General features: G+C 42.4%; 1 protein-coding gene across 4 annotated transcripts in view; it reads left to right on the top strand.

Moving 5' to 3' along the window:
- The window catches only part of SSH2 (slingshot protein phosphatase 2), a 279823-nt gene that overhangs the window by 228749 nt on the left and 24052 nt on the right, over positions 1–27022 (top strand). For 3 of the 4 annotated variants that reach the window (XM_033921733.1, XM_033921731.1, XM_033921734.1), the window contains 5 exons: positions 1832–1925; positions 7861–7989; positions 9919–9965; positions 15087–15233; positions 17899–18099. In XM_033921733.1, coding sequence (XP_033777624.1) covers positions 1832–1925; positions 7861–7989; positions 9919–9965; positions 15087–15233; positions 17899–18099 — 618 coding nt within the window. The remainder of the gene's footprint in view (positions 1–1831; positions 1926–7860; positions 7990–9918; positions 9966–15086; positions 15234–17898; positions 18100–27022) is intronic. The other variant, XM_033921735.1, reaches the window with a different exon arrangement.

Genomic DNA, 27022 nt, shown 5'->3' with positions numbered 1-27022 from the left:
CTGTTCCTGTAACTTACTCCTATCCTGAAATGTAATTCTACTGGAATGTCCCAGATATTTTCTATATTGTAATCCGCCTAGAACCGCAAGGCACAGGCGGAATAGAAATCCCTAATGTAATGTAATGTAATATATGATAGTTGCAAAATATTCCTTTTAGTTTCTATTATACTACCTTGCTGATAGATATTAACATGTCCAATTTGTGTTATATAATGATTTTTATAGATTAAAAACTTAGACATTATAAAAACAAAAATAAGACAGAATATAATAATTGTAGAATTTAAGCATTATATAATAGGAGCTTTAAAGGTATGTGTTCAAAGGCTTGGTTCTTCAAAGAAGTGTTGTAATGACCCAGCTAAGGTATAAATCTACTCTCTAAGCTTATTGGGTACAGAAATAATTAACGTAAGAACATAAGTGCCAAGCTGGATTAGACCAAGCCCAAGACCCTGTTTGACTCTAGTATTATTATTAGGATTTAGCTCACGCCCTTTCAGCAGTAGTTCAAGGTGAGTTACATTCACTTCCAATAAGTATTTTCCTCTCTCCAGAGGGCTTATAACCTAAACATGTCCCTGAGCCAATAGAGGGTTAAATAACTTGCCCAAGGCCACAAGGAAAGTTAGTGAGATTTGAACCTTGACTTCGGTAGTTCTAAACCTGCTGTTCTAACAACTCATCTAGTCCTCCAGTCCACTTGCCAGTTGAAGTCACTTGGAAGTACCCAGCAGACCTTAATGAGATCCATTCATGTTGCTTACTCTAAGTTAGCTAATTCCTTCTAGACTTTTTCATCTAGGAAAATTGTCCTAACTCCATTTGTAGCCTTGCTAGGTTAGATGGCTTGATCCTTATCCTTCAGCAGCAAATTCCACAGCTTGTGTGCATTGTATGGATTTATTCAAGTGTAGAGCTTTTTAGTGTTAGATAAAGCAGTTCAGCATTGACTATATGAGTAACTCTGAGTCAATCACAGTACTACTGTGGCTCACGGTGTCAGGTCAAAAGCGCGCCGGGACAAAGGCGCGCCCAGAGAATTGAGCGCAGCGCGCGCCGCTCTAAATTACTGTTTTTAGCACTCCGATGGGGGTGTGTGGGGGGGAACCCCCCCACTTTACTTAATAGACATCGCGCCGCATTGTGGGGGGTGTGGGGGGTTGTAACCCCCCACATTTTACTGAAAACTAAACTTTTTCCCTGTTTTTAGGGAAAAAGTTCAGTTTACAGTAAAATGTGGAGGGTTACAACCCCCCAAACCTCCCATAACGCCGGCGCGATGTCTATCAAGTAAACTGGGGGGGGTTCCCCAACAAAACCCCCCGACGGAGCCCCTAAAAACTGTAATTTAGTGCGGCGCGGCGGTGCACGCTGCGCTCAATTGTCAGCACGCGCTTTTGTCTTTCGCGCCGTTGTCTATGAACCGTGGCTCACCAGTATCTACAGCTATATTTTAATTTTCTCTCGTGTGGTACAATTGAGTTATTTGTTCCTAAAAGACTGTTTACAATAAAATTATCATAATATATTAAATAACCACAGACAATGACATTGAATCAGACAGGAAACATAAAATATAGCCTCTTAGATCAATGCTCCAATTCATTTACCATCTCTGCTCCAGACTGGGCTGGTGGCCTTGAGGCAGTACTGACACACTTCTCTCTTTTTGCATCTGTTCCTTGCTGTGGGGCATTAGAAAAGATATTTGAATGAAGGAGTAGAATATTCCTGATCAGTACAATTGGTTGTCTTGAAATAATCATGCACAGCTAGCTAGAATAAAGAAGCTGTCACTTGAAAACCTTCTCATTTTGCTCTCTAGCCCAACGGAACGGGAGCGTACAGAGCGCTTAATAAAAGTCAAGTTAAGGGAGATCATGATGCAGAAGGATTTGGAAAACATCACATCCAAGGAGGTGAGAGACTACTAAAACCATGCTCTGCTGCATATCATCAGTGGCCCATGGAACCCAGAATATCTCTATTTTTATATCATGTCCTCACTTGTACCAGGGGTATCTCATGCTTGATGTCCAGATTGAATTCTTTGTTGATTCCAGTAGAAAATCGGCGTTTTCTCATCCTTCCCTTTCCTTATTTTGTCTTCACATTCCTTGTAGTGATAGTATATTCATTATCCCAGGACAAGCAGGCAGCATATTCTTGACTGATGGGTGACGGCACCGACGGAGCCCCGGTACGGACAATTTTAGAGTGATTGCACTCTAAGAACTTGGAAAGTTCTAGTAGGCCGCACCGCGCACGCGCGAGTGCCTTCCCGCCCGACAGAGGCGCGCAGTCCCCAGTTTCTTAGTTTCCGCGGAGCTAAGAAGTCGCACTTTTCAACGGCTGTTGTAAAGATTTTTTTCTGTCGCCTTCCCGCTCGTGAAATCTTTTTGGAAATTATATTTCCTTTTTTTCTCTTATTATTTTCTTAAAAAAAAAAAAAAAACAGGTTTTTTTCTTTTTTCTTCATTTCGTCGGTTTTGCCCCGGCGGGGCCTACTGCCGCCATCGAGGCCTCGGTCTTCGATTTGGCAGAAGCCGTTTTTCCTTTCATGCCCCCCCAGCCAGGTTTTAAAAAGTGCCAGCGGTGTGCACGGCCTATCTCTCTTACGGACCCGCACAATTGGTGCTTACAGTGCCTGGGTCCAGAGCATCAGGCTTCTACCTGCACCCGCTGTGCCACTTTGAAAAAACGTACATTAAAAAACCGACAAATCCAACAACGTTTGCTTTTCGGTGCCGATATGTCTGACCCTGCGACATCGGCATCGGCACCACCTCAGTCGGCACCCACTTCGTCGACGCCGCACAACACCACGCCGGCGTCGCAACACTCAGGTAAGCCGGCTAAGAAGCCATCTCCGTTGGAGCGTCCTCCGGTCTCAGTAGCAGCGAGTCCAATCCTGCCGACCTTGAGGCACTCACAGAAGCGCTCCGCTCCTATTGAGGTGAGCCCCTCGACATCGGGTTCCTCATCCTCGGAGCGTAGAGCGGCACCACAGGTACCGCAGAAGAAAAAGGCGGTACCGGTGCCTTCGCTGGACGAGCGGATTGCTGCTGTCCTGCAAGTGCAACTTAAGGAGCAGTTGCAACAACTCCTTTCCGCACTTTTGACACCGAGCCTTCCAGTCCCGGTCCAGTCTGAGCCACCGGTACCGACAGTGGAGCGCCCTCCTTTATCGGCATCCACTTTGTCGGTACCGGTTCACACTGCTTCCTCGACTTCGATGCCAATCTTAGCACCGGAACCGAGAGCTCAACACCAGGCGGTGCAGACTTCGGTACCGACGCAGCATGTCACATCTCCTGGTACCGTGTCTATGAGGTCGGGTAAGTTGGTGCGCAAAACCCGACACCTGGAACCCTCCACTCCGGAGTCTCGAGACCGTGGCTCTCAGATTCGGGACCCTGATTTGTGGGGTGACTCTGAAGAGCCCTTTCTGTCTGAGGGTGAGTGTTCCTCTGATGAAGAGGATCATCTTGTTGCTGATCCCTCTTCTAAGCAGGATTCCACATCTTTTACCTCTTTCTTAAAAGAGATGTGTGAATCTCTTTCTATTCCCTTGGAGGCTGAGTCGAAGAAATCCAAGGCATTCCTTGATGCTCTGGACTTTGACCAGCCTCCAAGGGAATTTCTCAAACTTCCTCTCCATGACATCTTAAGAGAGACTTTTTATAAAAATTTAGAGACTCCCCTGACTGTACCGGGAGCTCCTCGTAAATTGGACTCCTTATACAAGGTTATCCCTATCCCTGGTTTTGACAAACCTCAGCTCCCGCATGAGTCTCTTTTGGTGGAATCCACACTTAAGAAATCAGCGGGAGCTAGTGTGTATGCCTCAGTCCCTCCTGGCAGAGAAGGAAAAGCCATGAACAAATTTGGCAAACGTTTATATCAGAAAGCCATGTTAGCCAATAGGTCAGGGAACTACGCTTTTCATTTTTCATTTTATTTAAAGCACCTCATTCAAAACATGGCTGCTTTTGAAAAGTACCTCCCTGACCGCAAGAAATCTGCATTTCATGCCTGCTCTTCTTCTCTTCTCCAGTTACGCAAGTTCCTAGTTCAGTCAATTTATGACACATTTGAATTGACTTCTAGGGCCACGGCTATGTCTGTTGCCATGCGTCGGTTGGCATGGCTCAGAGTCTCAGAGCTCGATGTAAATCATCAGGACCGCCTAGCAAATGCTCCCTGCTTGGGTGATGAGCTCTTCGGAGAGTCCATGGATTCCACTACACAAAAGCTGTCTGCCCATGAGACTCGGTGGGATACTCTCCTGAAGATTAAGAAAAAGACTCCACCTGCTCGGCCTTTTCGCCAACAATCTGCCTACCAGCGCCGCTATGCTGCCCGTCCCTTGTCACCGGCTACTCAACAGCCTAGACGTCAGTGTCAGCAACAGCGACAACCACCTAGGCCAGCCCAGCAGCAACAGGTGAAGCCTCCTCCACCACAAAAGTCTACCCAACCCTTTTGACGTGGTTCTCCAAAGCATAGCCAGTATTCCACCATCTGCCAATCTCCCTCGACCCATAGGAGGACGTCTTTCTTGTTACACCAGCCGTTGGGAGAACATCACATCGGATCAGTGGGTCCTCAACATCATCCGCCACGGCTACTCTCTCAACTTTCAGACACGTCCTGCACAAAGTCTGCCAAGAGAGTCTGCTTTGAACACCTCTCAGTCTTCTCTCCTTCTTCAGGAGGTTCAATCCCTCCTCCTCCTGAACGCCATAGAGGAAGTTCCTCTAGATCAGAAGGGGCAGGGATTCTACTCCCGTTATTTTCTGGTCCCCAAAAAAACAGGGGATCTCAGACCCATCCTAGATCTTCGCGATCTCAACAAATGCTTGGTCAAGGAGAAATTCAAGATGCTTTCTCTGGCAACTCTTTATCCTCTTCTCCATCAAAGCGACTGGCTATGCTCCCTCGATCTCAAAGAGGCATACACTCACATTCCGGTCAATCTGGCCTCCAGACAGTACCTCCGCTTCATGATCAATCATTGTCATTACCAATACAAGGTGCTGCCCTTCGGTCTTGCCTCCTCTCCAAGAGTGTTCACCAAATGTCTGATTGTGGTGGCTGCCTTTCTACGCTCTCACCACCTTCAAGTCTTTCCTTATCTGGACGATTGGTTAATCAAGGCCAATTCATCTCAAACAGTGCTCCTGGCCACCAACCAAACCATCCTGTTTCTACAGCTTCTGGGGTTCGAGATCAATCTACCCAAATCTCATCTCATCCCCACTCAGAGACTTCAATTCATTGGAGCGGTGCTGGACACAGTCCTCATGAGAGCATTCCTGCCGTCCAACTGTCTTCAAACTCTTCAATCTCTATGTCAGCAGGTGCTTCCACAACGTTCCATCTCTGCCAAGCAAATGATGATACTCTTGGGTCACATGGCCTCCACAGTTCATGTCACACCCCTCGCACGTCTTCACCTGCGCACTCCTCAATGGACCCTAGCTACCCAGTGGTCCCAAGCGACGAATCCTTGCTCACGACACATATCTGTGACATCATCTCTTCGTCAGTCTCTACAATGGTGGTTGATATCCTCAAATCTTTCCAGAGGTCTTCTGTTTCATCTACCTCCTCATCAACTTGTCATCACCACCGACGCCTCCCCTTATGCCTGGGGAGCTCATTTGAACGAATTCCAAACTCAAGGACTTTGGACAGCCCAGGAAATGAAACATCACATCAATTTCCTGGAACTCAGAGCGATGTTTTATGCCCTCAAGGCCTTCCAACATCTTCTCTTTCCTCAGGTCCTCCTTCTGTGCACAGACAATCAAGTTGCGATGTACTACATCAACAAGCAGGGTGGGACAGGCTCTCGCCTCTTGTGCCAGGAAGCCCAGAAGATTTGGGCTTGGGCCACAGATCACCAACTATTCCTGAAAGCTATCTACATTCAGGGAGAACAGAATTCCTTAGCGGACAAGCTCAGCAGAATTCTCCAGCCTCACGAGTGGACACTCGATCCTTTAACTCTTCAGTCCATCTTCGCTCAGTGGGGCACTCCTCAGATAGACCTCTTTGCAGCTCCTCACAATCACCAGCTGCCCCTATTCTGCTCCAGACTCTTCTCCCCTCACCGTCTGGCAGCGGATGCATTTCTCCTCGATTGGTCCAATCTGTTCCTGTACGCTTTCCCTCCTCTGCCTCATGTTACGAATCTTGTTCAAGCTCAAGAGGGAACGAGCCACCATGATTCTGATTGCTCCACGGTGGCCCAAGCAACATTGGTTCTCCCTTCTACTTCAACTCAATTCCAGGGAGCCTTTCCTTCTTCCACTGTTTCCTTCTCTGCTTACGCAACATCAGGAGACCCTTTTGCATCCCAACCTTCCGTCTCTGCACCTGACAGCTTGGTTTCTCTCGGGCTGACTTCTCATGATACTCTTTTGTCTCAGCCCGTTCGTTCCATTCTGGATGCCTCCAGGAAACCGGCCACTCTGCAATGTTACCATCAGAAGTGGACACGGTTTTCTTCCTGGTGTCTTCTTCATCATCATGATCCCACTTCTCTTGCAGTGGAGACCTTATTGGATTATCTTCTTTCTTTGTCTGACTCTGGCCTCAAGTCTACTTCCATCAGAGTCCACCTCAGTGCTATTGCTGCTTTTCATGAGCCAGTTCATGGAAAACTTCTCTCGGCTCATCCCTTGGTGTCCAGATTCATGCGGGGTCTTTTCAATGTGAAACCACCTCTCAAAGCCCCTCCGGTAATCTGGGATCTCAATGTGGTTCTTTCCGCCTTAATGAAGCCTCCTTTTGAACCTTTGGCTACCGCTCCTTTCAAGTTTCTCACTTGGAAGGTACTTTTCCTTATTGCTCTTACCTCTGCCAGGAGGGTCAGTGAGCTACATGCACTAGTTGCTGATCCACCTTTTACAGTCTTTCATCATGACAAGGTGGTTCTGCGTACACATCCAAAGTTTCTCCCTAAGGTTGTCTCGGAATTCCATCTCAACCAATCCATTGTTCTGCCTGTCTTCTTTCCGAAACCTCACTCTCATTCTGGAGAACAAGCTCTGCATACTTTGGACTGTAAGCGGGCTCTGGCTTACTATTTAGAGCGTACTAAGCCCCACAGATCAGCTCCCCAACTCTTTCTGTCCTTTGATCCGAATAAATTGGGACGTCCTGTTTCTAAACGTACGTTGTCTAATTGGCTGGCAGCGTGCATTTCTTTCTGTTATGCTCAGACCAGACTGACACTGGAAGGTTCTGTCACGGCCCATAGAGTTCGAGCTATGGCAGCATCTGTGGCTTTTCTCCGCTCCACGCCTATTGAGGAAATCTGCAAGGCTGCTACTTGGTCCTCAGTTCATACTTTTACATCTCATTATTGTCTGGATGCTTTCTCCAGACGGGATGGACACTTCGGCCAATCTGTTTTGCAAAATTTGTTTTCCTAATGGCCAACCTTCCCACCATCCCTCTTTTTGTTAGCTTGGAGGTCACCCATCAGTCAAGAATATGCTGCCTGCTTGTCCTGGGATAAAGCACAGTTACTTACCGTAACAGGTGTTATCCAGGAACAGCAGGCAGATATTCTTGCGTCCCACCCACCTCCCCGGGTTGGCTTCTTAGCTGGCTTATCCTAACTGGGGACCGCGCACCTCTGTCGGGCGGGAAGGCACTCGGGCGTGCGCGGTGCGGCCTACTAGAACTTTCCAAGTTCTTAGAGTGCAATCACTCTAAAATTGTCCATACCGGGGCTCCGTCGGTGCCGTCACCCATCAGTCAAGAATATCTGCCTGCTGTCCCTGGATAACACCTGTTACGGTAAGTAACTGTGCTTTTTGGCAACCCTTTTTTTGTCAGATTCGGACAGAGCTGGAGATCCAGATGGTCTGTAATTTACGGGAATTCAAGGAGTTCATGGATAATGAAATGATTGTGATCCTTGGACAGATGGACAGCCCTACTCAGATATTTGATCATGTTTTTCTTGTAAGTCCTGAACACCACAACAAACAGATCTATTAATAGAATATTCTCACTTCCTTTGTGAATTTTCTGCTACCTCAGATTTTATTTTGTCACAGAAATTGCATAGTTGCATGCTAATACCGCAGACTAGAATGACAAGATCAGGTCCTTTATGCATATTCAATTGACGCAGTAAGGGATATTATCAACACAAAGTTAGCTGATAGCATTTGTTATATATTTAGGTGGTAATCTAATTGAACAAATTATTTTCCTTGTGCAAGCATATTTTACATATATAAAAAGGTGCTTATAAAATGGTGCAGGAGTACAGATACATGGTAAGGGTGTACCAAATTTTATGCAGTCTGAGCATAAGCATATTTTGGGTATAGTTGGGTGGAGCTAGGCAGAATTGTGATGTATATACATATTTTATCAAATATTTTATCAAATATGCATATACACACCTGGAACATAGTGTACACTTACTTCCTTCAGAGCAGGTATAAATTTGTACACTTGAGGCTAGTTCTGTCTTCTTGTTTTAGAAAGACATAGGCACCTGTATTCCAGTGGGGCACCTTTTTAAACATTTTGTGTAGGTATCTTTTAATGAAAAATATATATATATTGTATATACTCCCCACAATGTCTGTGGAAATTTTGAAAATTGACCAGCTTCACTCTGAAATTTGCCTGTGAATGTTTTTGCTCTTTCTACAGATAAGCTTATAAAGTTAAAAATTCAGTTTTGTTTTTGTAGTTAAAAATGTCATTTTTTAAAAGAATATACTCAAACCAAAATGGTTTATAAAATCTAGTAGTACAGAATAAATAACCCTAGAAAACAGAGCCAATACTATTCGCCCCCACCCCCCACCACAGAGAAAGAATATGTGAAATTGCAGCTTTAGATCCTTTTATCTGCCATTTGGAACTGGCTGCTGTCTTTACCTGTAAGAGATGTAAAGAGCTGACATGACTCAGCAGTAGGATATGCTTTTAACCAAAGTACATTCTATAGAAAAGGAACTGGACTTGTTATGGATACAGTTGAAACATTAGCTCACTTTGGGAAGGTTGTGAGCAAACTTGCACAGGCCTTTTAGAAGCATAAGCAGGGGAAGAATATTACAGTCAAGTTATGAGCTTATTGTTGTACGGTAAGCTAATGGGCCCTAGACTGCACTTACAAAAGGATAGGGCCCTGACCAAAAATTTCCAGGTATATGAGCTGAAATTATGTGTACAGCCATAGCATTTATTCCTTAAACTGCCAAAATGATAGAAGTTATTCCTCTCCAATACTGTAACCTGTATGTAAAATTAAAATAAGTGTAAGGATATTGATAGTGAATTTTTGCAAATTCTAAAAATCTTTCCCATCATATTCGCACGCAGACCCACTATATCCCTTTGCACTCAGTTAAATCACATTTCATTGCAGGAATGTAAAGTACAGATAGTACATTATGATTATTCCTTAGGATAGATGAGGCTTTTTTGCACACTTTCAGCACATGCTCATTCTTTCTCTCGCTTTCTTCAGAAGGTTTCCTAGTCTGCATCCAGGACTACTATTCTGTTTTCCCGATGTCCCTCTTTCTCTTCCATTTCCCACTCTCTCCTCCTAGCCTCTCCTCGCCCTCCCCTTCCCACCTCCTCCCCCTCTCTCTCTTACTTCCCTTTGTAAATCGCCTTGAGCCTGTGCGACGCACAAATAGAAGATTAGATTAGATTAGACTTTATTCTTTCACCTCCAAAAATTAGAATTCAATATCTTTGGGATGGCCATCAATGTGGGAAAGTACTGTGTGGCACTCCACCCCTTGGAATTGCTTTCTCAGTCGCGTCTTTAAGGAAGCTAATCCTTGATCTACTTTCAGACTAGTAAACTTGCCAGAATTTTAGAAATATACTAATACTATTTTTTCTATTTTTGCACAGGGCTCTGAGTGGAATGCCTCAAATTTGGAAGATTTACAGAACAGAGGGTGAGCCGAATTAATGTTAGACATACTTGCTAATTGCTTCATAAAGTGAACATTTAGATTTATATGGAAGTTCTATCCCATCTATTGCTTGATCCTTGTGTATAGTTAGTTTTACGTGCATTCACAGAAGTAGTGAATGGCGAAAATAACAAAATGAGTTCTTATTTAAAACTAACTCTTCCTGATTTGCAAGCATTTTTTTCATGTTTATTTGAGCTTTTCAATTTTTAAGCCACACTTTGTATTGCACAAGAACCTACTAATACATAAATCAATTGTATGCATATTACCATATAGGTATACGTGTGTACAAGCACTATGCACACACTTTCCCTGCCTAGAATAGAATTTTTAGGTGCACTGACAAACTTGAGTGCATGCTCATGCATGCCCTTAATTCAGAAAGCTACTCTTCTTTCAAGAGGCTGCCTATATTCTTGTATTTTTAATCTCTGAAGAGATCAACTTGTGCTTGACACAGACATCTACAACAAATCTCTCCATCCCTTTTCCCCTATAATCCCTTCTCTATCTCACCCCATTCTCAACTTTATAGATTCACACGCTCCTTTCCATTCCCTTTCAGCACTTGCCCCAACTTCCTCAGGTTGCGTGCAAGGTATTATAATGGTGCTAATACATCCTGCTCATCAGTGAGGCTTGGCCCTGTTCACTCTCATTAGGTTATAGACTATTCTGACTAGTTGTATGTTCTTACATAAATCTTTGTTTTCTTGGGTGGTTTATCTGCCCTGAAGGAAAATAGTCTTTACCAGAAAAGTAGTACCTGACCTTTTAAGTCCTTCATAAAAATCATTCATTCTACTTTTGACTGTCACGTTGGCTACCTGCAGCTGTGCAGACACTCACATAGCCACTGACAGGTACACGATTCCCTGTATTCTGCTTTTTGTTAGGCAGCTTTACTACTTTGCCTCACCTTTGCCTGAAGGCTTCATACTGAGTCATAGAACCAGTATTCTTAATTACAATAGTACAGCAATATCCAAGTTCAAAAGAAACAGGTTAAAGTCTTCCTGTGATGTGCTACTGACCAAACATGGATGTTTAAACACACTAAACAAAACATATGGGATGCTACATCAGTGTCGGGATACTTCTGGTGTCAGGTCAAAAGAACGCCGGGACAAGGTGTCAGGTCAAAAGCGCGCTGGGACAAAGGCGCGCGCAAACAATTGAGCGCAGCGTGGAGGTGCGCACCACAGAAAATTACAGTTTTTACGGATGCGTGGGGGGGAACCCCCCCACTTTACTTAATAGAGATCGCGCCGCGTTGTGGGGGTGTTGGGGGGGGTTGTAACCCCCCACATTTTACTGAAAACTTCACTTTTTCCCTGTTTTTAGGGAAAAAGTTAAGTTTACAGTAAAATGTGGACGGTTACAACCCCCCAAACCCCCCACAACGCCGGCGCGATCTCTATTAAGTAAACTGGGGGGGCTCCCCAACAAAACCCCCTGTCGGAGCCCCTAAAAATTGTAATTTTCTTTGGCGCGCGCCTCCGTCTTGCGCTCAGTTGTCGGCGCGCACATTTGTCTTTCGCGGGGTTGTCTATGAACTGATACTTCTACAGTAGACTGTTCATTGTTTCAAACTTAAAAACAGATTGGCGTTCTCCCCCAATATTCAAAACATGGTTCTATAATTTGGGCCTGAAATTAACTCTTACTATAGTCAGATCTTGCATACTACATAAGACTGAAGACTGGAACCTGCTCTGTAGACTTGGTGCTGGCTGAGAAGCCTCTGCTTCAAACTAAGCGTGCATAATGGACTGAAATGTTGTTACATACCACCTAACATCCTGGTTTGATTTTTTTCCTTCGTTCCTTTATCTCATTGGGCTGGCCCAATGGTTTCCTGGTATTTCCTCTGTAAGCGAAATTAACTCTGTGCTTTCCTTGCCAGATTTTTGAGACTTTTCTTTTGAAATTCAGAACCACATTCTGCTAGTCAGCAGGGAAGTCTTAATGTCCTCAAATCTTTCTTTTTGTGTTCCAACTTTCATGTAAACTGATTATAAAAGATTTTATTTATGGAGAACTTATGAACTTCATTTGACCTAAATGTGTCAGGATAGCAAAAGATAACCATTACAAGGACATTGTTTTTGCATGTCTTTCTAATCTTGTTGAAGAAACAAAATACATAAGAGTTTTTAATGCAGCTGAAGCTTTTATAGTAATTTGTGTAATTCTTTTCCACCCAAAGTATCTTGGTACAAAATTTATACATAAGGGTTTGAAAATGTCTACCTGGCTGTATGAATGGGGACAAAATAACACTCCAAATATTTAATGAAATGGGTTCAAATTTGAGATTGGAGGGAGGAAACAATGGAAAGACACATCACATTCAAAAATGAGCTGGACTGGAAAAATATCCTTCCTCCTCACCCCTGACACCCACAAAAAGAGGACCAGTACATTGACATTTTGTTATTTCCAAACCAACATAGTATTTGAATACTACTCCATTCAAACTGTCCAATCCCTTTGTTCCACCCTATACACTCTGAGCATCTCTTAACATATCATCTTTTAGTACTAAATTTGATTGCCATATGACGTTTCCTCATGCTTCCATAAATTGCATTTTGGAAGCTGCTTCCAACCCAGGGAATTGGGATTGAATCTGAATACTTGCATCTGAGGAAGCAAGCTGTCATCTCTCAGCCATTGCACACAATGGAGGCAATTCTATAACTGGGCACAACAATTTTGACACCTAGATGTAGCCCACTAAGATTCTGTACTAGAATACTACAGTAATGTAAATTGGCATTTATGAGACAACATTTAGGCATGCCCCCATTTACGCCAGCTGTTGACACAGCATAACTTAACAGTATTTTATAAGTTGCACGCATAAATGTTGGACCTACCTATGCATTCCCCTATACAATGGCCCTGTGCATTTATGAGTTGTTTGTGAAGATAATAGAATACCACGTAGCACCCAATTAGCAATTACATGTACAGTGGTACCTTGGATTACGAGCATAATCCGTTCCAGGAGCATGCTCGTAATCCAAAATACTCGTATGTCAAAGCAAGTTTCCCCATAGGAAGTAAAGGAAACTTGCTTTGATATGTTCCCACCCCAAACCTTCCCCCCCGAGGCCAGCAGCGCGAACGGGCACCCTCCCCCCTGCGATCCAGCACCCCCCCGCCGCCATCATGCATCCCCCCCCCCCCGCCATCGGGCACCCCCCCGCGCCACCTGAGATCCCCCAACCCACCTGAACCCTCTTCTTACTTCCCTCCGCATCGGCATCGCCGGCATCAGCATGTCCTGTGCCCGAAAATCTGCTTCCTGTGCCGGGCCTTGAGCATGCGTGCATGCTCAAGGCCTGAGAGTTCATGGCACAGGAAGCAGATTTTCGGGCACAGGACATGCTGATGCCGGCGATGCCGATGCCCTAGTACTATTTGGGGTATAACCCGCTTAGGAAATCTGGAAAGCAAAAATATAAGACCGGTACTGGATAGACTTGCACGATCTGTGTCCCATATGTGGTGATATGGTGTAGGATGGGCTGGAGAGGGCATCAATGGGAACTCCACTAGCTTGGAACATGAGGATGTTACTGGCCAGACTCTATGGTAGATATCCTGCAAACAGGATAGTTGGATAGGCTGGAGTGAGCTTGGATGTCAACTTCAGCATTTGGAACCTAGGACAATACCAGGTGGACTTTACAGTCTATGACCCAGAAATATCAAAGCAGAGACAAGTTAATTTAATCATATACAGTTAAACCTTGGTTTGCGAGCATAATTCGTTCCAGAAGCATGCTTGTAATCCAAAGCACTCGTATATCAAAGCAAATTTCCCCATAGGAAATAATCGAAACTTAGATGATTCGTTCCACAACCCAGAAACTTTAATGCAAAATACTATACGCACTTGTGTTGCAAGACCTTGCTCATTTAGAACTGTCACTACACTCCCGCAATTTCAGAGAGAGAAGAACCATCAGCTCAGTTGTGATTATGTGATGTGTGTATACTATATGTGCTTGTATTGCAAGACTTTGCTCCTTTAGAACAGTCAGTACACTCTTGCATGTCAGAGAGAGAAGAACCTTCGGCTCAGTTGTGAAGTGTGTATACTGTATGTACTTGTACTGCAAGACATTGCTTGTTTATCAAGTTAAAATTTAATAAAATGTTTTGCTTGTCTTGCAAAACACTTGCAAACCAAGTTACTTGCAGTCCAAGGTTTTACTGTATTTTTAATGGGCAGACTGGATGGACCGCTCAGGTCTTTAATCTGCTGTCATTTACTATGTTACTATGTTTTAAATAAATATATAAAACATCCTTTAATGTGCTCTGTAATGAGAAAAGGTAGTAATTGAACCTCCGTTTGTTAGTCTTTGCCCTTGCCTGAAGTCCTAGAACCTTCCACCACTATTAGTCATTTCCAGAATGGCCTACTGTAGTATTTCTTTTTTAGTTAGAAACTTGATTACTGCCTTTCACATTTGTACATCAAAGCAGGAATTTGAGTGAGGAAACAAGAAGCAGCACATTTCCTGTGTGTTTGGGAGAATTTGTTTTATAATTCATTTTAGTTCCAAAACAAATACACTGCGTCAGAGATGGCCCTGTGGGATTATGTGTAGACTAATGGCCTAAGGACCTACTTTTGGCGAAAATGTAGTCTTCATGATAACTTTAGAATTAAGTTCTAAATATGATGGTCAGGGTTTCTTTAGAAAATGTCTTTGTGTATTATTTTTAACTGTAAGACAGAAATTATTATTATTTTTTTTTTTTACTCCAAGGCCAAACTTTGAAACACTTAAAGAAAGAGAGAAGAAAAGTGATCCACCCAGTGACCAATTAAAATATGAAGACATGAAATAGGAAACTAGTGCTTTTAAATGCCTGCTGACCTCATCAGTGCCTTAGCTACAAACTTGAACCCTCTTCTCAGAATGTTTTAACTTGAAAGTGTGGTTTTGCTCCCCACATGAACCTCTTTTTCAGTCTATTATACTAGCCTAAACCAGAAAAACAACACAGTCAACTTGAGACTATATTTGTTTTACTGTTGAAGTTGCTAATATTTTGCATCTCTGTTCCTGGTCATAGAGTGCGGTACATCTTGAATGTCACGCGAGAGATTGATAACTTCTTCCCAGGGATCTTTGAATATCACAACATTCGGGTGTATGATGAAGAAGCCACTGATCTCCTGGCATATTGGAATGATACTTACAAATTCATCTCCAAAGCTAAGTAAGTTGACATGTTCAAACAGACTGGAACCATAATGGTACACTTGCTTTTCTCCCCAGTGTTTGCCAATATTTTCCTTTTCTATTGGAAATGGATTTAAATAAGTTCAGTTGAATTCTTTAACTTGACTCATATGTTATACCTTTCTTATGTGCAAGATTGCTTAATGACTAAGGGGCAACAAGAGGAATTGTGGCCATTCATATTTGATAAGATTCCAGGGCAGTTCTTTAGTTTCAAAAGCATAAAAACATACTTTTCCACAGTATAGTAAGCTTTGAAAATTTAGTTAGCAGTCATTCATTTTATTTCTGCTTTGCAACCAGAAACCACAGCATGCATATCATATATTGAGCAGGCTTGGCTGGCCTCTGGTACCACAGGTGTAACAAGATCTGCACAAGCTTAGTCTATAAACACTGAAACAGTTTTGCTCTCCAGAGAAGTGATGGAGAATGCACCCCCTGTCTAATATTTGAAGTGCTGCATGTTTCTGATTTGTTTTATTGAGGTGTACTTTTATTGCATCTAGTCATTCTTAAATACTGTAATTTTAAAAAAAAAAAACAACAACTTGCAAATGTTTTCTCTGTATAGTGCCTGGCTGTACCAAAAGTATGAGGCTCCTTGTTAAATCCATCCAAGGCAGAACAGTACTAGGGCAGGATTGTGTGCTTTCAGTTCTTGTTCTTTGTGCTATTAGACTGGTTTCGACTTCTGTCTGCCTTTACCATGATGACTAATCATTTACCTAGACAACATGTTAGGTAACATTTGCTCTGATTCAGGTATTAGTCTCTGCTTTAACATATCAGTATCGTCAGATGTTGCAAGTTCTAAAACTAAAATGGATCCATGGAGGAAAAGTCCATAAACTGCTGAGACAGACATGGGAGAAGCCACCGCTTCCCTGGATCGGTGGCATGGAATGCTGCTACTATTTGGGTTTTTGCCAGGTACTTGTGACCTGGATTGGCCTCCGTGAAGACGGGATACTGGGCTAGATGGACCATTGGTCTGATCCAGTAAGGCTATTCTTATGTTCTTATGCTGACGTACACCTCTTCAGGATTCATTTGTTCATGTGACCCAGTGATTACTGGTATTGCTTGTAATATATTTTCCTTTTTGTTTTATCTATAAGAATTAGCATTGTGGTTTTTCATGACTAATCAAGGGCGGAGATCCTCTTTGAGGTTCCTGAAAAGGAACAAAGCAGCACTCTTGAGCAACTAAAAGATCCATTCAAATAATGTGATAAACTGCATATGTGTATGGACCTCTGAACAGATTGACTATAATGTTAACCTTGGTAGATGTGTGTAATAGTCTCCCAGTAGAGGTGTTGGAGACTAGTGCTGGCTGATTCATGGAAAAAAATTTTTGATTCAATTTGATATTGTTTTTTTTTTTAGTTCAATTCGATTCTTTTCCCACCCAATCCGGCATTTTTTTTTTCAAATGTCCTGATGGGTTTATTTTGTAGTCTTTCCACCCACCCCATACCAGCCACCATGCCAGTGCTGTGGTATAAACAAAAATTACTTTTCCTTTCTCTGTTAGGTCCTAACTCATGCTCGCTGTCTAACACCAGCTCTGGCAGGATACACATTTCAAATCTGACATATTATAATCACAAAATAGAAATAAAATCTTTTTTTTTTCTACCTTCCACTGACATATCCAACATTTGTTTCTTTCCTCTGTCTACTCTCTCTCTCCCTTGTGCCCTTGGTCAAACCTCTCTATGCCCCTCCATGCAACATCTTTCCTTTCCTCCCCTCCATTATCATATGCCAAATTATTTTTCTCTTGCACCATCTTTCCCTGCCCTCCACCCTATGTCCAATATTTCTCCCTCTCTCTTCTCCATGCATATCTCCCTCCTCTCCACCATATGCAAGATTTTTCCCTCTCACCCTTTCTACCTGTTTCATCTCTCCCTTCCTCTCCTCCACCTCAATTCTTCCTCTCCTCTCCCATGTGCAGCATTTTTCCTCCCCTCCCACCTCCCTGTACAGCAGCTTTCCGTCCATCCCTCCCTCCCATCCCCCTGTGCAGCAGCACCCCACACCAATCCTTCCACGGTGAGACCTGACATACCTCCAAAGCCTCCTAAAACAGCAGCAGTGCTCTGAATGGGCTGCTTCGCAGCCTGCCCCACTAGGGCTTCCCTCTGCTGCATCACTGATGACATCATCAGTGCCAAGGCAGAGGGAAGGCCCCAATGGGGCAGGTCGTGAAGCAGCCCATTCAGAGCACTGTCATTGCTGCTGCTTTAGGAGACCTTGGAGGTATGTCAGGTCTCACTGAGGTGTATGGGTGAGGGGTGTTGATCACTGAATCGGTGAGTCCAATTTTCTCAGACAATGAATCAATTCAAATCGATTCACCAAAGTGAATCGGTGAATCAGACAGCACTAGTGGAGACAAACATGTCTGAATCCAAGAAAGCATGGGATAGGCACATGGGATCTCTTAGGGAGAGGAAGAGATGGTGGATGGGCAGACTGGATGTCTTATCTGCTATCAAGTTTCTGTATTTCTCATTATGTTTTGCTCTGGTTGTGCATAAGTAATGTAAATACCTGATTTTAAGGTTTCAACTAATATTTTTAAAACACACGTGAACTCATTTTTCCTTTCCCTCTCCTTTTCTACATAGGAAACATGGTGCTAAATGTCTGGTTCATTGTAAGATGGGTGTGAGTCGCTCTGCCTCAACTGTCATTGCCTATGCCATGAAGGAGTATGGCTGGAACCTGGATAGAGCCTTTGACTATGTGAAAGAGAGGCGTTCTGTCACCAAACCCAACCCCAGTTTCATGAGGCAGCTGGAAGAATACCAAGGGATCCTATTAGCGAGGTAAATGCAAGCTCATCATTAACCTGAAGTGGAATGGTGCTGACAGCACATGGTTGTGCCTTTGGAGCATGCACTGCAGAGAGTGGTCGACTGCCTATCATCATCATCCTCTTGTGAGGATGATGGTAGCCTTGTATTAGGTGTTTAGTCCTTAATTATCTGGAAAATAATACCTAAATCTTCACTTAGTAAAGAAATCTGGATTTATCAATGTTTTTATGGTGTAGATACCATTGCTAGTTTCCTTTTCTGGTTGAACAGAATATATATATATTTGTGTAGCTGAGGAGCTCTAAGCATGGAAAGGGCCAAAGACTGTAAGGAAAAGTGTGGGTTTTTTCGGATCATCCAGTAAACAAGGATCATACTTCTTTTGGACGGTGGGGGTATTATATCAGTGTTTTGCTATTAAAACCTAAGGGAAAGGGACTTGTATTGAGGTGAATATGGTAAAATACTCATTGGGACCCTCTTTGAAATTATTAGGAGTAATGGTAGGCAGATGTTAATTTCAAATTAATAAAGTAGTTCAGAAATCTTTCATAGTAATGCATAACTTGAGAAATATTCATAAATATTTTGAAGAAGCACAGTTTTGGTTTTCAGTACAATCTTTGAACTTGGGACTATTAGATTATTGTAATATCTTGCCCAATATTAATGATAAAACCATTATAAACTGTACAAAACACGGTTTTAAGATTGATTTTTTTCATTGAGAAAATATGATCACACATCTTTTGCTTATTCAAAGGTACATTGGCTTCCTGTACAAGCTCAAATTTTATTTAAATTTTACAGTTTATTTTAAAAAAGTTTTGTATGCTCCAGTCTTCTTGAATGAAACATTTGCTTTCAAAGACAAATAAAATTTAGGAAGTTCAAAATCCTTTTAGTTTCCCATTAATTAAGGGAAAAAATAAATTGAGCTAGAAGCCTTATTGACGTTTCAAGCAGCAAAACTGGAACAAACGTTTCTCGGAATTTTACTTTCTATGCTAGATTCTAAAGTCTTTCAGAAGAAAATGAAAACAATCCTATTTAGCAAATATGGTAACTTATGATTTTGTTAATATGTTTGTATTACATTTTTTATAGTAATTCACTGGAAATGACTGGTTAATTTTCTTATTGTTATCCGCCTAAAACTGTGAGGTTAAAGTGGAGTAGAAATCAATAAATGTTGTATTATGCAGGTACCTTTGTATCTAAGACAATGGTGGGTTAAGTGATTTGCCAAAGTCGCAAGGAGCTGCAGCGAGAATCCAAACCCAGTTCTCAGGCAACTCCTCCATGTCAGAATGACTCTAGATATGACCTTACAGTCAGTAAGTGAACTGGCATTTACTCAAAGCCTCTGTCAGGGATTCTTAACCAGAAGAGGTCAAATGAGGTGCCAAGATGGGTCTTAAAATTCAAGACAGACAGTTGTATAACTGTGCAGTAATATAATTATAGCATCATGCTAGCAGTTAGCATTGTTAGCAACTAACAGTTTACTCTTAGGGTAATTCTGTGCACAATATTTTTAAATTCTTCAAAGTTTATTTGCAAAAAGATTATCATCATAAGGCCTAAAATCCTTTCCTGTCTTTTCTTTTCTCAGGTTTTAGCCTCCTCACTCCAACTGCAGTTGTCTCTCCTTCTAAATCCCAAGAAGACCCCTAATTCTGTCTGTCCCCAAAGTCTCTTCTCCTGCATGTGATACCCTAACCTCTCATTCTTTGTTCTCCCCTCCCCACCTTCTCCAAGTCATATTCATCCACCTTTACTGTATCCCAATCTCCCACAGTACATTCATCCACCACCAGCAGCTCTGCTCACTCTCTCTTCCCCTTCCCCATGAGCTCCTGCAGTAGGGAGGAAGGGTTTGCAGTTCGCATAAGCAGTCTGATCTAAGCTAACACAGGAGGAGGAAGTGACCTGATATGCAATAGTTTACTTCCTCCTCCTCTTGCCATGTTCAGCAGAACGTGAAAAGAGCTGCTGCTACCTGTGCAGAATTCTGTGCATCCTGCGGGAATGAGGAATTCTCTGCATACTGTGTAGTTGTGCAGAATTACCCCAGGAGTAACAGCAAATATATGTAGCTGTCGGTAGTCACTAGTGGACACATGTTGGTAGGAAGTGGGTGCAAGAATTTCACTGATCAGTTAAAGGGGTGCAGGAGAACCTCATCTTTCTAAGTGCATGGTTTGGGGAGTCTTTTACAAATGCAAAAGAAGCAGGCATATTCTGAAGCCATGATGTGTATTTTTCATAAACTTCCTATATCAGTTGTGGCTTATCTTGGACAACCAGGCACAACTGTACCAAGATTATATTGGCATTGCCTTCCTTAGTTATGCTGCAGTGTGCCAGAACTGCAGGTTGTTGCCTGTTTGCACTGCTATTTTGTTCCCAGCTTCATGTAATATTCAGTTTAATGGGGTTATTTTATGCTTTTGACTGACCTTTGTTTCCTATTTCTGCCCCTTTGTAACATTTTGTTTCAAATTAGGCATTGGTGTTGTACATGTCCCCTCTCGTTGGGCAGAGTGTTCTGGCATAGCACACAAATATCTTCATATAGCATAGAGTAAATATGGCCTGCTGTGTGCAGGGAGCTGGCTTTCAGCTGCAGTCAAAAGTTTGATTTAGCATGAACTAAAGCATGAACCAGTGTGAGCCTGGTTGTGCAGCTAAGTTGCCTGGGTTATTTGAGCTTGCCCTGGAAGCCACAAAAAAGTAAACACTGAGCAGCTTCTTTTAGTTCCATTGAGCTCTCTCAAACGAGCTCTTCATTCTTTTTAGGGCAGCTGTGATTCTCTGCACCAGGCTGCTGTTTGTTATGCAATGTCTTCCTAAAGGAAAGATGGTAAAATCACCCGAGTGCTGCTAAGGTTTCTGAATGATCTTGGGAGTGTTAGACTGTGTGTTTGTGCTATTGGGTTACAGTTTGGTGAAGGCTGGAGGTGAAGTGAAGAGGAAAAAGCACAAGGAACTACATTGTCACTGTGCTGTAAACACACGAACTTTCTACCTGCTTAGGGTTACCAGACGTCTGGGAAAATCCGGACATATCCTCTTTTTAGAGGATTGACCAGGTGCCCAGATGGACTTTCCAAAACCCGGCAGTTTGTCCGGGTTTTGGAAAACCCCGACGAGCTCTGGCCGCACCTGGAGAGCCTCTGAGCTTGCATGGATGATGTCACACATATCCGTGCATGCTCCATGTCCTCCAGACACGGCCGGAGCTTCTCAGCGAAGAAGAAAGGAGGCTTTATGGGGGGGCGGGGCCATGTGTCCACAGTTTTGTGGCCCAAAATATGGTAACCCTACACCTGCTCTCATATTATCTGAAATACGCATCTTTTCTGAAAATGAAGGCCTCTGTCTTTGCACATCACTATTTTGCCTTGTCAAACTGTTCAAACAGCTCCAGAAACTTGGCTGTTTCTTGGCAACACAATTAAAGTACTGCCCATATGTCTTGAAGGTTCCTTTTACTGAAAGAATACAGGATACCAGACAAAATGGTTTCATAAAAGGAAGGTCCTGTCAAATTTGAGCTCTTTAAGAAGGTAGTAAAAATAGTGAATCAGAAAAGTTCAGTAGAGTTCTCATCTGGATTTCAGTAAGTTTTTTGATACTGTTCCACACAGAAGTCTGGTTAGCAAGCTGGATGGAATGGGTCAATGTAATAAAGCTTCTGGGAAAGCTAACACAGTAGAGGTTGACTACAACCAAAAACAGGTCCTCCTGGGCCAGCTGCTGCCATAGCCACACCTCCCGCCTCCCTCTGGAAAAGGGCCAACCACCCGATCTCAATCCCCTTTGCTCTTTACCACCACCACCTGAAGGCTGTCCCCCCAGGCCCACCTTTAAATGGTCTGGTGATCTATTGCCTGTTGGACTAGTGATCTCCAGTTGCTCTTGCCCCTGCAGGTTCCTCAGCCAAACTGGCCACCGAGACTGCCCTTAGACCGCTGGGTGAGGTCCTGGCAGTAAAGCAACATAAGCAAGAAAAACTTGAGCAGAAGTAGTAAAAAAAAAAAAAAAAACCCCAAAAAAACAACTTTAGAATTCTATCTCTATCTACAGCTAACACAAAGATAATAATTAAATTTGCCCTTATATAAGGCTCCTCTATAATGTTTGGAGACAGGTGTTTAGATCTAATTCATCTGGATTCAGACCCCCCTCTAAATATTGAGGGTATTCAGTACATAAAAAGCAGGCTTCTGCACGCATAAAAGCTTCCTAAATATTTTTTAGTATTTCAATGGGAGCCCATCAACCTAGAATTTGGACAGTTCAAAAAACAAGTTGCTATATCTAATACCATTTTCCAAAAATTCCATTCTATTGCCGATAGACAAATTTCCTTTCATAAGAACTGTATTTTAAATTTTTTTTTTAAGTTATTCAATTTCTGCTTAAAATTATCCACCTCGTTAATTACCTGTTTAAATGAGTCAGATAAGGCTCTTATTTTGAAATTTTACTTTCAAAACAGAGAGGCAAAACTTTGTGGAGACAAAGTTTTGATGTTCCCCGATGTGGCGAAATCTACACAGCTTAGGAGGAAGGCTTTTTTGGCTTTACGTCCTAAGGTTCTTGAAATAGGTGCTACTTTTTTTTTCTGAAGTTCCCCTGCAAATGCCTACTACATGTCCAAGACAGAGAGTCTATTTTTTGGGATCCACTTCAATTAGATTTATTTCTTAACCCTTTCAGGACCATAAGGATCGTAGGCCAATTTTTGTGGTTTTGACGACATTTTTATGGTAAAAAGGGCTTGCAGATGCCAAAAAATTGATTTTTTTTGTGAAATATCATTTTTTTTTTTTTTTTTTAAATCACACTTCTGGCTTATGGACAGTGTGGCAAGTGAATCTTCTCATCAATCTGGCAACGACGCTAATGAATGAATGTCGGAACCAGTTTGTTTACATAAAGGTAGTATCATATGGAATCCGTACATATCAAATTTAGAACTGTAGACTATCCCAATCAAAATTTATAGGATTTTAAAGTTATGGGACAAATATGTCCCTTGGTCCTGAAAGGGCTAAGGAGGAAAAAACTTGACCTGCTTGGTTTTGTTTTTTTTCAAAATTGGGGTAATAATTAAATAGCGCTCATTTGTATTTAATAGGGATAGAAAGGGGGGAAGATTTTCTCCCCTTCCTTCCTATTTTTTTTTATTTCTTTGCTGGTTTCTAAACTAATGAGCTGTCTTCTTCCAACAATAATGTGGGCTAGATGGATTTGTAAGTTTAGTTTGTCTAATTAAGGGCTCTTTTTACTAAGGTGCGCTAGCGTTTTTAGCACACGCAGGAAATTACCGCACGCTACGCTTCTAGAACTAAAGCCAGCTCAATGCTGGCGTTAAGGTCTAGCACGCGCAGCAATGTAGCGCGCTATTCTGTGCGTTAAAGCCCTAGCACACCTTAGTAAAAGGAGCCCTAAGTTGTTTGTATATTATTTTCTTTTGGATCCATATCCTAATTATGTGAATGTAACATCGTGAAAATATTTCAATTTAAAAAAAAAAAAAAATTATCCACCTCAGATTCAGTATTCTAAAATTTATCAACTGTGGCCCCAGTAAAAAGAACTCAGTTGGGATAAACTATTTACTGCTACTCCATTTAGTTAACAAACACCAAATGTTTTTATTAGCTATTTCCTTCTGTAATGTGCTGAATGCAGCTCCAACAGGGTCTCTTTTCCCTGGAGAAGAGGAGACTTAGAGGAGATATGATAGAGACTTATAGGATCATGAAGGGCATAGAGAGAGTAAAGAGGGACAGATTCTTCAAACTTTCTAATAATAAAAGAACAAGAGGGCATTCGGAAAAGTTGATAGGAGATAGATTCAAAACAAATGCTAGGAAGTTCTTCTTTACCCAACGTGTGGTGGACACCTGGAATGCGCTTCCAGAGAACGTAATAGGGCAGAGTACGGTACTGGGGTTCAAGAAAGGATTGGACAAATTCCTACTGGAAAAGGGGATAGAGGGGTATAGATAGAAGATTACTGCACAGGTCCTGGACCTGTTGAGCTACCGCGTGAGCGGACTGCTGGGCACGATGGACCACGGGTCTGACCCAGCAGAGGCATTTCTTATGTTCTTATGTTCTTAAATGTTCAATAGGCTTCAAATGAAACAAACAAAAACACAGGTTAAATTTTGAACGTGCCAAATACCCAGACCAAGGATCCTGTTATTGCTTAATTTAGGGTTGTTCAAAAAAGCTTACTTTGTCAATTTACTAAATTTGATATTTACTACTCAAACATTATTTAAGTTAATTCTTCTTTTTTTTTCTTTTTATAGTTTCTTAGAAAAAACTTATTATTAAAAAAAAAACAGCTTGTGCATAAAACACCATAGAAAACACTATTTATAGTTCCAACTGTGACACAGGATAAACCCTGAAGAAGCCGCGTGTTAGCGGCGAACTGGGTCCCCGTCGGATACACTGAATGGGGCTATAGTGCCAAACTTTACAATGCCGCCAGACACAAAGCTAAAGCTAAAAGATAAGTGCTTTTTGCCTACAACTACCAATGCTGGTTGTGACCTTATAGTATGAAAAGATGTTAATTGTTACACACTGAGGAATGTTTAGAATTGTCAACTGCCAATATTGGTTGGAACTATAAATATTGTTTTCTATGGTGTTATATGCACAAGCTGTTTTTCTTAATAATATGTTTTTTCTAAGAAACTATATATAAAAAGAAGAATTAACTTAAATAATGTTTGAGTACATAAGGACATAAGCAGTTCCTCTGCTGGGTCAGACCAGAGGTCCATCACACCCAGCAGTCCGCTCACGCGGCGGCCCATCAGGTCCAGGACCTGTATAGTAATCCTCTATCTATACCCTTCTATCCCCTTTTCCTTCAGGAAATTATCTAATCTCTTCTTGAACCCCCAAACCATACTTTGTCCTATCACACCCTCTGGAAGCGCATTCCAGGTGTCCACCACCCTTTGGGTGAAGAAGAACTTCCTAGCATTGGTTCTGAATCTGTCCCCTCTTAATTTTTCCGAATGCCCTCTCGTTCTTGTAGTTTTGGAACGTTTGAAGAATCTGTCCCTCTCCACTTTCTCCATGCCCAAATTTAGTAAATTTAGTAAATTGACAAAGAAAGTCATTTTTAGTATATGAAGATTTTGGATTGATGAAAGATACCCATGCCACAATTCCTTATATGAATAATATTACTATGATCCTTGGAGTGGCAATTCTGAGATTCTTTCATTCATTTAATTGATTTAATCTCCTTTTGATTAACCTTGTGTGGATCTGATTGTTTTCGGTTAATCTTTTTCACTATTTTGATTGTTCAAAAAGGCGCCACTACACTATGGTCTTGGCTCTCCAGTCTTTGGGATCTATGACTCGCCCACACTACCACCCTGCTCACTGGGATCTGCCATCTGGACTTTCCTATGGGCTCCAAAATCTTAGACATAATCAAAAGGAGAGGCGGTGATCTGCAGCTGTGGAAATTGGAGCTGACCATCAACTGTAGATAACACACAGTTTATTATGAACAAATATAAATCATAATTTCAAAAATAGATGACCCAACATGGCCATTTTTTGCCCTTTAGGGCTGCATTAGGGATATAACAAAAACTTCAATTTAAGGAATATAACACATAAGAACATAAGAAGTAAGAACATAAGAAGTTGCCCCGCTGAGTCAGACCAGAGGTCTATCTTGCTCAGCGGTCCGCTCCCGCGGCGGCCCATCAGGCCTAGTGCCTGAACAGTGGTCCCTGATTAATTTTGTAATTTACCTCTAATCCCATCCCTATAATCTACCTTTACTCTTATCTGTACCCCTCAATCCCTTTGTCTTCCAAGTACCTATCCAAAGCTTCTTTGAACCCCTGTAGCGTGCTTCTGTTTATCACATCCTCTGGTAGCGCATTCCATGTATCCACCACCCTCTGTGTGAAAAAGAACTTCCTGGTGTTTGTTCTAAACCTCTCCCCTTTCAATTTCTCTGAGTGCCCCCTTGTACTTATTGATCCCCTTAATTTGAAAAATCTGTCCCTGTCTATTTTTTCTATGCCCTTCATGATCTTGAAGGTTTCTATCATGTCTCCTCTAAGTCTCCGCTTTTCCAGGGAGAAAAGCCCTAGCTTTTTCAGTCTGTCAGTATATGAGAGGTCCTCCATGCCCTTTATTAGCTTAGTTGCTCTTCTCTGGACCCTCTCAAGTACCTCCATGTCCTTCTTGAGGTACGGCGACCAGAACTGAACACAGTACTCCAGGTGCGGGCGCACCATAGCACGATACAGTGGCAGGATGACTTCCTTTGTCCTGGTCGTGATACCCTTCTTAATGATACCCAACATTCTGTTTGCTTTCCTTGAGGCCGTGGCACACTGCGCCGACGCCTTCAATGTTGTGTCTACCATCACTTCCAGGTCTCTTTCAAGGTCGCTCACCCCTAGCGCTGATCCCCCCATTTTGTAAGTGAACATCGGGTTTTTTTTCCCTATATGCATGACCTTGCATTTCCCTATGTTGAAACTCATTTGCCACTTTTTGGCCCATTTTTCCAGTGTTGTCAGATCTTTTTGGAGATCTTCGCAGTCCTCCATGTTATTGACCTTGCGATATAGTTTGGTGTCATCCGCAAATTTAATAACCTCACATTTTGTTCCTGCTTCCAGGTCGTTAATGAATATATTGAATAGGAGCGGTCCCAGCACCGACCCCTGTGGAACTCTGCTCGTGACCCATTGCCAGTCTGAGTAATGTCCCTTTACTCCAACCCTCTGTTTCCTGTCCGCCAGCCAGTTTTTGATCCATCGGTGGACCTCCCCTTGCACCCCATGGTTCCATAGCTTCCTTAGTAGTCTTTCGTGTGGCACCTTGTCGAAGGCTTTTTGGAAGTCAAGGTAAA

The sequence above is a fragment of the Geotrypetes seraphini genome, chromosome 15 (genome assembly GCF_902459505.1).
Source record: "Geotrypetes seraphini chromosome 15, aGeoSer1.1, whole genome shotgun sequence".
In the NCBI taxonomy this organism is placed as follows: domain Eukaryota; kingdom Metazoa; phylum Chordata; class Amphibia; order Gymnophiona; family Dermophiidae; genus Geotrypetes; species Geotrypetes seraphini.
The sequence above is the reverse complement of the archived record's forward strand: the minus strand, read 5'-3'. Positions and strand labels throughout refer to the sequence as shown.